Genomic DNA, 13,086 nt, shown 5'->3' on the forward strand with positions numbered 1-13,086 from the left:
TATGTGTAGCCATCCCACAGGTAAACAGCTCCTCTCCCAAAGGTTTTAGGTTAAGTATGTGTCGCCATCTCACAGGTAAACAGCTCCTCTCCCAAAGGTTTTAGGTTAAGTATGCGTAGCCATCCCACAGGTAAACAGCTCCTCTCCCAAAGGTTCTAGGTTACGTATGTGTAGCCATCCCACAGGTAAACAGCTCCTCTCCCAAAGGTTTTAGGTTACGTATGTGTAGCCATCCCACAGGTAAACAGCTCCTCTCCCAAAGGTTTTAGGTTACGTATGTGTAGCCATCTCATAGGTAAACAGCTCCTCTCCCAAAGGTTTTAGGTTACGTATGTGTAGCCATCCCACAGGTAAACAGCTCCTCTCCCAAAGGTTTTAGGTTACGTATGTGTAGCCATCCCTTAGGTATACAGCTCCTCTCCCAAAAGTTTTAGGTTACGTATGTGTAGCCATCCCATAGGTAAACAGCTCCTCTCCCAAAGGTTTTAGATTACGTATGTGTAGCCATCCCACAGGTAAACAGCTCCTCTCCCAAAGGTTTTAGGTTAAGTATGTGTCGCCATCCCAGAGGTATACAGCTCCTCTCCCAAAGGTTTTAGGTTAAGTATGTGTCGCCATCCCACAGGTAAACAGCTCCTCTCCCAAAGGTTTTAGGTTAAGTATGTGTAGCCATCCCACAGGTAAACAGCTCCTCTCCCAAAGGTTTTAGGTTAAGTATGTGTAGCCATCCCACAGGTAAACAGCTCCTCTCCCAAAGGTTTTAGGTTAAGTATGTGTAGCCATCCCACAGGTAAACAGCTCCTCTCCCAAAGGTTTTAGGTTAAGTATGTGTAGCCATCCCACAGGTAAACAGCTCCTCTCCCAAAGGTTTTAGGTTAAGTATGTGTAGCCATCCCACAGGTAAACAGCTCCTCTCCCAAAGGTTTTAGGTTAAGTATGTGTAGCCATCCCATAGGTAAACAGCTCCTCTCCCAAAGGTTTTAGGTTAAGTATGTGTAGCCATCCCACAGGTAAACAGCTCCTCTCCCAAAGGTTTTAGGTTATGTATGTGTAGCCATCCCACAGGTAAACAGCTCCTCTCCCAAAGGTTTTAGGTTAAGTATGTGTAGCCATCCCATAGGTAAACAGCTCCTCTCCCAAAGGTTTTAGGTTAAGTATGTGTAGCCATCCCATAGGTATACAGCTCCTCTCCCAAAGGTTTTAGGTTAAGTATGTGTAGCCATCCCATAGGTAAACAGCTCCTCTCCCAAAGGTTTTAGGTTAAGTATGTGTAGCCATCCCATAGGTGTATGCAAGTTAATACTCATGTACCTCTGGTTGACCTTACAAGTCTTGAAAAGTGGGCTGTCCAACTTGCTGAGACAGTTCATGGTCACTGCTTTACCTGCAAAGATGTCAGACTTATTCTTGTTTACTGAGTGTCCTGAGCAGGCCATAAGGTCATCAAAACATCCTTAACTGGATCTTCTGAAAACCTTACACAGTCATCAGCAAACATCATTACCCTTAGCTCTGCTGTGTAGGATGTCCATCCAGAAAGGGGCATGGAAGATGTCCTTTCTTACACACTGCTGCAGTATTCCTTAAAATAGGCATATCTTGCCAAGGTTAGCCATATATCCAGCCAGCATACCAAAGCCTGTGCCCTTCCATGTGTCGTATGTCATATGACCAAAGTACAAGGTACATATTGTATTATCCTTCGTGACAGTAAATAACTTCACTCCTCACCCCTTGCCAGTATGCTAACAGTTTCCTTATACCCATACCTCTCAACTGCTATGAATTAGACATAATGCTATGATTTTTGTCCTCATATTTAACTCCGCTCCTCTTAGATATGTGATGTCACCATTCCTCTCAAACTTTCCGCACAAGAAGTTTGGACAAAGCCTAAAATAATGGGGGAACAAATGTCCAGAAATAGGGACCGAATTCAAATATTACTCTGAGAAACTTAGAAACTTGCTAAAATATCATAATTTGTGTTAGGGTGCATTTTCTGAAGGATATGAAGATTGAAATTCAAATGTATATCGTTATTTAGTGACTTCAGTCCTCAATGATTTGCCAGAAAACCCCAAATTTTATGAGGAGCAGACCAAAAATATGAGGCAAAAAAGGGGACATTCTGTGAAAATCTGGACAGTATGGATGTCACTCATAAACTCAGAACTCTTTCATCATCATCTTCTTCTTTCGGCTGTTCCCATTAGGGGTCACCACAGCAAATCACCTGTTTCCATTTCTTCCTGTCCTCTGCATCTTGCTCTGTCACACCAACCACCTGCATGTCCTCTCTCACCACATCCATAAACCTTGTCTTAGGCCTTCTTCTTTTCCTGTTACCTGGTAGCTTCATCCTTAACATCTTTTTCCCAATATACTCAGCATCCCTCCTCAGCACATGTCCAAACCAATGTAATCGTGCCTTTCTGGCTTTGTCTCCAAACCTTCCAACCTGGGATGACCCTCTAATATACTTATTCCTAATCCTGTCCACCCTTGTCACACGCAGTACAAATCTTAACATCTTTAATTCTGCCACATCCAGCTCAAACGCCTGCCTTTTTGTCAATGCCACTGTCTCCAACCCATATAACATAGCTGGTCTCACTACCCTCTTATAGACCTTCCCTTTCACTCTTACAGGTACTCGTCTGTCACAAATCCCTCCTGACACTCTTCTCCACCCACTCCATCCTGCCTGTACTCTCTTCTTCACCTCTCTTCCACACTCACCATTACTCTGAACTATTGACCCCAAGTATTTAAACTCATCCACCTTCGCCACCTCTACTCCTTGCATCCTCACCATTCCTCTATCCTCCCTCTCATTCACACACATATATTCTGTCTTATTCCTGCTGACCTTCATTCCTCTTCTCTCTAGAGCATATCTCCATCTCTCCAGGGTCTCCTCCACCTGTTCCCTACTCTTACTACAGATCACAATGTCATCTGCAAACATCATAGTCCATGGGAACTCCTGTCTGATCTCGTCTGTCAACCTGTCCATCACCATTGCAAATAAGAAAGGGCTCAGAGCTGATCCTTGATGTAACCCCACCTCCACCTTAAATGCATCTGTCACTCCCACCACATACCTCACCGCTGTCACACTACCCTCATACATATCCTGTACCACTCTTACATATTTTATTAATAAACATAAACTAAGCCTATACAAAAATTCAGTACCACCAACTATATAGGGTCTAGTAAATACCCTCTGTTGTGAAAAATAAGAAATTGCTTCTCTTTTTGAACCTTTACTATAACTATTTTAAGGCCACTGCTATGATTTTTAAAGCCTGTGAGGTATGCTCTTACCTCTTCTGCTTTAACCATATAGGAACTCTGTCTACGTCTGGTTTATAAAGATGCAGGTGAAGATTCTTAATAATTACTTATTCCTTTTTAAACCCCCAAGTTTGCTTCTCTTCAGTTGCATAAATCAGACTGACAGAGCTTTACATATAACAATAATAATCAGTACAAAAAATGTATTACTCAAAGGTTTTGCATTTTAAACTTTTTAATCCCACAATAACCAGCTTTTAACTTTCCATTAACACTAATTAAATAATGGATTTAGCTTTGATCTGTTTTCATAAGGCGTATTTCCATAGAAAACCATACTGGTAATATTATTTTAACATTCATGCTTGCTTACAATGAACAGTTAATTGAATTTTATTTTTTACTCAAAACATTATGAAACAAAGTTCTTCATGAGCTAATCAAGCTAAATACATGAAATAATTCAGACATGTTTATTGAGTGCAAGGTGTTTCATTAACAAAAGAATAAATTCACAGCATCAAATGGCAGCATGCCAAATGTAAACTTGTCCAAGCTTTTTTGCCTACCAAGGTAAACCAAGCCTTTTGAAAAACAGGGAAAAAATAATCCCAATTTGGAGTGATTTTCCCACCCTCACCTGAATGAACTTAATATAACCATCTCTGAGGTTATTGTAGTTCTGTGAAAATTGCAGGTTCTGCTGTCTGAAATAGCTATTTTGTCCAGTTAATGAAATGGTCTTTTTAGTTACTTCACAGAAATGGGACCTAGGGAATAGTTATTTGAGCATGGCAGTACTTAATTTCCTGTAGTTCATAAATGGTATCTATAGCTGTGCCCTACTACCACAAAGCCACATGATAAAATTATTTATATTTAGTTATGAATTGTGAACACAAATCAGAACAATTTTTGAAATAGTGTGTGCTTAAAGCATGAAACAGACATACCACTGTTAAAAAAAGTACCAAACCGCATAACAGCTAAATACTATAAACCATGTTTATGTGAACCTATGGGAAAGGCTGTAATAAGGTAAAACAGAAGGCTAGTTCATTTATTGTCTACTGATGTTTAAGTGTCTAGAGGTGTTGCTAATGAATGAGGGTAAAGAGATTCAGGTAACTGACCACTCTGCGGTGTAACACCAACTGTATTGCAGGATTTATATCAGACTGAGGTGTGGAAGCAAGAATTGAGTTAGAATGAAGCTGTCAATTTACTGGTCAGTTTGTGTCCTCATCCTCCCTTGTGGTCATCAACTTGACCAAAACAATGAGAACACAGAGAAAAGCAACCTAGATGAGGCTCCTTTGCAAGGTAGCTAAACCCATTCTCTTTGATAGAATGAGAAATTTTTAAGCCCAGAACTTCTGAGTCGAGCCACTGCTCTGTCATGTCAACAAGAGGCAGTTGAGGTGGTCTGGGCAGTTTATAATAATGCCTACCAGAAGACTCCCACTGGAGATGTACCAGAGACAATTTACCATAAGGCCATTCCAAAGTAGACTCAGGCATCATCTCTCAGCTTACTTAGGAAGTCTTGAGGATCCCACAGATGAAATTAGCACTGTTGTTGAGAACTGGTAAGTATGATCTTCCCTGTGTAACTTCCTGCCATCATGACCCTTAGCAAGGCACATTTTAAAATGATGATGATTGTCAATGTAGAAATATTGTTTCCTAATAAAAGGTTAAAATGCTACCTGGAAAAACTATAATGATTTTAAGAACAGACTGATTAAATGATGACTACAAGCTGCACAAAGGGCAAGCTTTCATCTTGAGTGAAAATTGACATAGTCACTGCCAGATGTGGTGCCTTTGAACTGTATGGGGAGACCATCTGTTATGCACTTGTCTATCATATTGGCAAATAGGAATTGATAACTTCTTCCTGTAAAGACTTGCAAGATCATTTTTAAGACAGTTGCTTCAAAAGGCAAATGTGTAGGTGTGAAGTTCCATGTGTAGTATATCTGTGTATATATGAGCCCGTGTTCATGCATGTGTGTTGGCGAAAGCATGTATGCATGTTTGTGTTTTAGTAGAGAAAATGAGTATTCGATTTCAGGGGAAATCCATAGTGGGTAACTTATTTTGTTTTCTGCTGTTCACAGCTTGGCATAAACCTGACAGTTCTATATGCTCATGTGCTTTCAGGCATTTATGCCTCTTGCCAGTGCAAAAGGTGATGCCATGCATCAAGCTAATTGCGAGAGGAATAAAACCGCTTATTCTGCTCACCTCTGTTCGACTTGGAGGTGAGGTTGTGCAAGCTGTTGCATGTGCTTGATTATTTTCCCCATTGCACATGATCTGTTGATATAGATTGAAGGTAGCCGAGGCACCTCTACTTGGGGGGGGATCTATAAGGATGCCACTTGTGGATTTGAGTCACATCTCCCACTCAAGCCCATTACACACCCTAATCCCTTGCACCACAGACAGTACACACAAGTCTGGAGAGACACTGCTTCTCCATCAGGCTGTTCTGCAAAGAGCAGTGCTTGGCTCTCAGGCACACTGTTCTCTTACTGCACTCATGCTATACAAAATATTGAATGGGGCTGGTCTTCCTGTCCTAGAAGGATTAATCTTAGCTGCATCATTATAGGTGCATAGCATTAAAGAGAGTGGGGAACAATTTATTATTTTTATTTATTTATTTTACATTTGTTTACTGGGAAAGTCTGAATGAACACATGTCCTTTTTCATCAGTGGCCAAGGAAGAAAAGCTTCACATAAAATACGAAAAACAACATACAAAATTAGCAATGATTCACATACAGTATAAGTAACATACATAGTTCCATTTAAAGCATACAAATTGCTATGCTTCAGGTACAATATAAATGACATGAGCAGTTCTAGACAGAAGAAGAATATGCAAGACTACTATACAGGTACAGTTTTCCTAGACTTAGATACCATTTGTACTACAAAGTACTGATAAAAGGCTTACCAATTATAAGGCATATGTAGGAAGAACCTGTTTAATCAGGAACCATACATGGACATATCCATTTTTTAGATAGATGATTTTTTAGTATTAGTTTGAACTGAGGTGAGGAAGTGGTAGATGTTATATTGGTGGGTAGTGCATTCCAAATTTTGGCTATTTAGTTGGAGAAGAGAGATTCCCCAGCCTGATTGTTGGCCACAGAAACTTTTAACAGGGATTTGTTACTGGATTGTAGAGTTCTGCAACTGGAGTATGGTTGCAATAGGTTGGGCAGGGCAGGTGTGTTTTCTTTGTGACAGAATTTTGTGAGCCACAGTTAGTTGGGACTAAAGCAAGGTTTGGGGAAGCTCAAGCCAGTTAAGCTGCTTGAGTGCTATACAGTGATGTGCCCTGGCGGTTGAGTTGGTGGCAAATCTAGCAACTTGAGTGCTATACAGTGATGTGCCCTGGCGGTTGAGTTGGTGGCAAATCTAGCAACTTGAGTGCTATACAGTGATGTGCCCTGGTGGTTGAGTTGGTGGCAAATCTAGCAATTTTGTTATAGCATGTCTCAAGTTTTGCAAGTTCAGATTTTCTCAGATTGGTGAGTATGGGTGATGCATATAGCAGAGTGGAGACCAAGTGGGTTTGAGCTATAGTGACTTTTGTGTTATTTGTGAGATATAGCTTATTCCTGTAGAGTATACCTAGTTTTTATGCACTTTTTTATGGTTTGAGATATGTGAATATCAAATCTCATACAGCTGTTTATTTCCACCCCTAGCAGTTAAGTGTGATCAGTGGGAGTGATGACGGTCTTATTTGATGATTCGATTTTGAAAGAGGGGAAGAGGCAGTGGTTTTGGCTGGGTGGAAGAGCATAAGTTTTGTTTTGTTGGGGATCAGGATAAGATGAGAGTTAGTAATCCATGTTTCAAATGCTGGAAAGGACTCTTGTGTCAGTGATTGTAGTTCTTGTAAGGAAGGGGCAACACATATTGCCATGGAGTTGTCAGCATACTGAATAATGGATGAATGTAGGTCTGAGGTATGAAAGTTATATCTGAATGATGAGATGGGCCTAGTATGGAGCCCTGGGGAACACCTATGGTCACGGGAAGAAGGGGGGGATAGATCTCCTTGCCAACGTACTGCTTGCTGGCGTTATAGCTTTGGAACCAAGCCAGTATAGTTGGGAAAATTTTAGTTCTGAAAGGGTGGCTAGGAGTTTGTTGTGTGAAACCATGACAAAAGCTTTAAATAGGTCTAAGAAAATAGAGCACACATATTTGTGATTGTTTCTGTGATGATTTATAGTGTTGGTGAAAGGTAATAAAGCTGTAGTGGTGCTGTGGTGAGGATGGAAACCATGTTGGGTTTGGGCTAGTAGCTTGTTTGTTTGCAGATAATGCAGGAGTTGTATGTGTACAATTCTCTCTAAAATTTTAGAGAGGGGGGTAAGACAGCAATAGGGTGGTAGTTAGCAAGCTCTGTAGAGTTGCCTCCTTTGTGAAGTGGAATTATGTGGGCAGTCTTCCAAATGGTTGGGACTTGGCATTCTGATATGGATCTGTTCATAAGTATTGAGACTGGGTAGGCTATTACTTTAGCTGTGAGTTTTAGAAAATGTGCTTGTAGATTCTCTGCTGCTAAAATAGTGTGTTTTAATTTTTTATGCAATCATTTTATTGTTACTTTTGAGACAGGCTGTAGGGAGAAGGTATTACGGTCTTGTTTTGGACTTAGCATATCTGTGGTTGAGGAGGATGGCTGTTTTTAGCTAAGGCTGATGTGGTTTTAGTAAAGTATTTATTGAATTGGATAGCACTGCTTTCTGTCTTATTTGGGGTAGTGGGTTGGAGGGTACTAGCTTTACCTGGTTAGAATAGGTTGTTAATTGCTGACCAGAATTTTTGACGGCTCTTTTGGTGTTTAGTTTAGATGTTGGTATAGTAGTTTAGTTGATCTTGCTTAATTAGTTTTCAGCAAGAGTCATACCACTGCAGGAGTAAGAAACCCCCAACCCATTATAGAGTTGCAGTTAAAAATGATACAAATAACTTTGTTTGGTCTTTCACAAAGATTTGGTGTCCATTAAAGCCAGCCTTCTGTTTCTCTCAAAAGTGGTATTACCGCTGTCTTTAAACCACTCCTTATACCTTCCTGTTTACAAACAGGATGGCTATGGGTAAGCAGACTGTTTCTTAGTGAATTGTGATCTGCATGGTCTTTAGGACGGCTATGGGTAAGCAGACTGTTTCTTAGTGAATTGCGACCTGCTTGGTCTTTAGCTACTGAAAGAACTACTACTGTCCATTAGAAAATGCTGATGTTGAAGGCCATTTTGGAAAGGGTGTGGCTGCTTCCAGTGCCTGTTGCAAATATGTGTTCATATGCATTACAGGCACTTGTGCCATGGCCACTTGGCTGACTGTTCATGCTTTACCAAACATTGTCAGTTGGAGCATTATTCCAACAGTTGGGCGTCCTTTGACACCACAGTGTTGCAGTTTTTTTTACTTTTCTTTGGCTCCATTTTCCCAGTAAGGTTTAATTTGCATTACTTGGATTATTTCTAGCAGTTACCAGTTACACGATGCCCTCAAAATCATACATGGCAGATATGCACTCACCATATCAGTTGATGTTTTGAGATGGCTCTCAGCACTGGATGTTTATCTCTGTTTTCATCTAAGCAGCATCTGGATATGGTCTGTCTTGTAATTTTGGCAGGTATATAATTTTATCATCTAGTTTATATCCTTCACGAATGCTTACATGTGCATATGGTCAAAGTGAGGAGCTCAAGCAGTCATGCATTCTTCTGTCCCAAAATGTGGCATCACAGCACTTACCAGACGAAGGCATGAGCTTTCCTAACCAAATGCCAGGACCTAAACAGGACTTTTAAACATTTTGCATAGCTGTTGATGTCAGAATAAGTAATACCTATATTAGTCATTGCAGTGAACCTTCTTACAGATGAGCTGATACTGTCACTACATAACTGTTATTGTTAGTATTTAGCTGTCAGTTTTTGATCATTTGTGTCTTTTTTTAACAGAGATCTAAAGCTGGATAATGTTTTACTGGACTCTGAAGGTCACTGTAAACTGGCAGACTTTGGTATGTGTAAAGAAGGGATATCTGAGGGGCACACAACCTCCACGTTCTGCGGAACACCTGACTACATCGCACCAGAGGTATGGCATCTGGCATGGATTGTGTATTTCGAAATTTAGAGCTTTGGCTAATTTGCAGCTCTAATCACCTCTCTTAAGTAGATTCAAGACTTAGCTGATTCAGTGTTTGGAAAGCATTTCACAAATATCACTGCATATTATTATTGGTATTGTTTTCAGTACTGTGCATACTATGTCAAATCTTTTCTTTTTCTTACACTTTTGGGTACACCTTGTGTCATTTGCTATCCTTGTCAGACGCTGTTTCTGACAATGCCATTGGCTGATCTGTGTTCTGCATTATCTTAATCTATGTATGGTTATGATTGTATTAACATTAGTCATACGGCTGATAAGGCATGATCTGGGAATCATGCCTTATTGTAGAAAGCATTGAACATGGAATTCATACTTAACCAGATTTTTCTGAAATATTAAGTTTTGGTACTGCTTAGCTGGAATGCATGCTTTCCACTGTGCAAGATTCCCACTGATCACTAAATGTACCATCCACACAGCATCAGTAGCTGTTTTACTCTGTGTAGACGTCTTCCTCATAACTACTTTCACTTACTGATTACACATCTTCACTACTTACCTCTAAGTCATAACATGTCCCATTTCAATTATTCCTTTCAATAAATTTCATTAAGCTCATTCATCTGTACCTTCATTTTCACTTATTACATCCCACCTCACCTCTTTCCTGTACTAACCAACGTCTACTGATACAACCTCAGCTTCACTTGGATACTCATATTTGTTTGAATTATCTATAATCCTACTGTATGCCATCATAATTCTGCCTTGTGAAGCAGTTGTTTCCTCACAAATTGTGTACAATGTTGTGAGTATACTGTAAAATGCCTATTACAGTTTTTCAGTAACTTCTGTGCTTTTCTATGTATGTCAAATGCATCCATAACTTGGTCCAAAATGTTTCAATTAATCACTTTAAATGTACTGAATTAATAATCTTTGCTTTATATCTGTTTAACTCTGTAACTCCACTTCCAAGTTTTTATAATTATGCAGTTGTTATGTCTAATTTGGAACATTTTCCCCTGAGGCTCTGCTAAAAAGAGATTCTGGGACAGTTGGACTTTTGCAGTAAATGAACGAAAATAAAAAAATAAATAAATTCTACACCAAAGAATAAGCTTAGTCATTGTACATTAGATAGTTTTGTTGCATGCACAGACCTCTGAGAATTAAAGTATATTGCAGTACATGGGGCACAGTTTTTGCACTCCGTTATTCAAAAAAAGACAAACCAGTTAAGCACTAGAGTGGCTCGCCACCCATCCTTAAAAATTGTTAAGCACCCCTCCTAAAGTTGTTAAGGTCAGGTCTAGTGCCAGGCAGTAAAATCCACCAATATTTACCAGCAAATGATAGAGGCAGAAATAAAAATTTGTTTCTGCCTGCTGTCCGTACCAGTAATGTATCCCCAACTTCATCAAATAAACTTAGCTACTAGACTAACAGGATGTGTTGGCATCCATTTTCTGAAGCACACGGACTCTGAAACTCAAATGTATGCTGCTATTTAGTGACTTCAAACTTTGTTGGTTTGTACAAAAAACAGATTTTTATGAGGAACACAAAAAAATATGAAGCAATAAACTGGGTGTTCAGCAAAGATCTGGACTGTTGCAAGGCATGGAGATGAGTGTAAATGTAATGGACTGCATTACACTACCTGTCTGACAGAGTCTGCTAAATGTTTTATGGTTTTGAAACCCAGCAAACCACTTTGTGATTTTTTTTTCCTTGTAACCTGTATGGAGCAGATAAGGTTCCATGTACTACAAAGTATTCTGATTGTGTCACCGATCATAACCTTTAATTACGAGTTCTCAGCGTGGGTGCCAAGATTCACCTCTTTAGCTTTGCTCTCGAGGTGAGTTTCTTGGCATTCATGCTTCAAACCATAATATACAGGTTATAATCGGTGGCCCGATCATAATCCTCTATATTATATGCAGGTTGCTGGAATTAAAAGTGGAATTTTGAACTTTGTGTTGTTGGATTGGTTTACTGTGCTGGAACAGACTTGGCAGGTGGTCATTATGTATTTGGCCGATAAGGACAACATTTAGAGCAGTGAAACATGCCTTGAAAATTCAGCTAAAAATTGAAAATAATTCTTCAGCTTAATGTACAGTTTGATTAAAGAAAATCATAACAACAACTTTTAAAGCCAATTCAATTTCTTGAACACCATTCTGTAGCTGGCAGCATCTTGTTTCAGCTTTGCTTTATCCAGCCATATAGTTTATTCTTATTTATGCATCCTTTAATGTTCTTCTATTCTTCTTATACAAGATCTTTGCCTTGTTGGCTTGCCACATGACCTGCTTCTCTTTCTGTACGGCCATATTTTTTAAAAGCTTCCATGTCATTAGTAGATAAACTTCTCCTGTTCTTGAGTCTAAATTCAAGGATGAGTTGGCCAAGACTGTCAACAGTGTATACAGTTAGCTACCAAGTGGAATGCCGCATTTTTTTGGCATTTTGCAATTCTAACTGCACAGATGCTGTGAAAAGGGCAAGAGGCTGAGGCATTCGCCTGTGAAAGGTGGAGTGGCTGAGGCTGTCCTTCTGAGTTGGGGTTCTATGATCAACACTCTCAAGACCTGATGGATAACCCCTTAAATTCAAGTCCTCACCAGTATGGAAGACCTTTATATCCCTTATCAACCACCTTCTCTGGTGTATGTAGGGCTCATAATCCTCTCAAAAGAAGCCACCACACAGACTGAGGATGATATCCCGAGTATCATATGGTCATCCCCCGCTGGTGCCTGCAAAGTCATCCAGGTTGCTTACTTGCTGTCCTGTTCACCAGGGATGTCCATTTGAGTCCACTTCTCATAATTGCCCCAGGTTAGGAAGCATAATTTGTAACTAGTTGGATGTTCAACCATACCTTATAGCATTAAAGCTCTCTGTTAGGAAGGGCTATGCTTAGGAGTCAAACTGTCTTCACTAGCTCTTTGGAGAGGCTAGACTCCTCAAAGCTACAATGGCACCCCTCTCTCCTTTAGAGCAATGCCAAAGGTTCTCCTGTTGCCTTTTTCTTGAAGCTGAAGAGGGTAGACATTTTCCATCAAGCACATTTACTGTGTCAAGTTCTGAGACGTGACTGTCCAGGAGGTTATATTCTTGGTGAATCAGGATATATGGATGGTACCACTGGTAATGACACCTGATTTTAAGATATCAGTGTTTAGGGTTTACACAGGAAATTCCATCCGTTCCCTTTAGGTGGGCACCACTTTAAATGCCAAGTGTTGTCATTTGGTTTTTCCTTTGTAACAAGGATATTCAGAAAGATTTAAGACTACTAGCAGTGGCCTTGCAAGAGAAGGAACTCCATGTGTTCTACTGCCTTGTTGACTGGCACCTGGTGGTCTCACTGAGTGACTCTGATAGCATCCCAGAAGTGGATACTCATATGGCTACAATTTCTGGGCATGAACATAAACTAAGAGAAGTCCTCCATTACCACATATCAGAAGATTGTTTTCATTGACAATGTCCTGGGCACTCACCATTGTTGTTCATTCCGGCTAGTTGAGAGAGCCTAGGAGGTCATGCCTTTTGTAGCCTTGTTTAATGGTGAGATCCTACAGAAAGGCCTCAATGAG

The 13,086-nt window shown here is 40.0% G+C and overlaps 1 protein-coding gene across 1 annotated transcript in view; it reads left to right on the top strand.

Moving 5' to 3' along the window:
• Nucleotides 1-13,086, top strand: part of PRKCH (protein kinase C eta) — a 1,606,604-nt gene that overhangs the window by 1,393,227 nt on the left and 200,291 nt on the right. Inside the window, exon 11 of the mRNA XM_044074487.1 lies at nucleotides 9,316-9,454. Within this exon, the coding sequence (XP_043930422.1) occupies nucleotides 9,316-9,454 (139 nt within the window). The remainder of the gene's footprint in view (nucleotides 1-9,315; nucleotides 9,455-13,086) is intronic.

This window comes from Protopterus annectens, chromosome 6.part0 (assembly GCF_019279795.1).
Source record: "Protopterus annectens isolate FY-2018-M chromosome 6.part0, PAN1.0, whole genome shotgun sequence".
Classification (NCBI taxonomy): Eukaryota; Metazoa; Chordata; order Ceratodontiformes; family Protopteridae; genus Protopterus; species Protopterus annectens.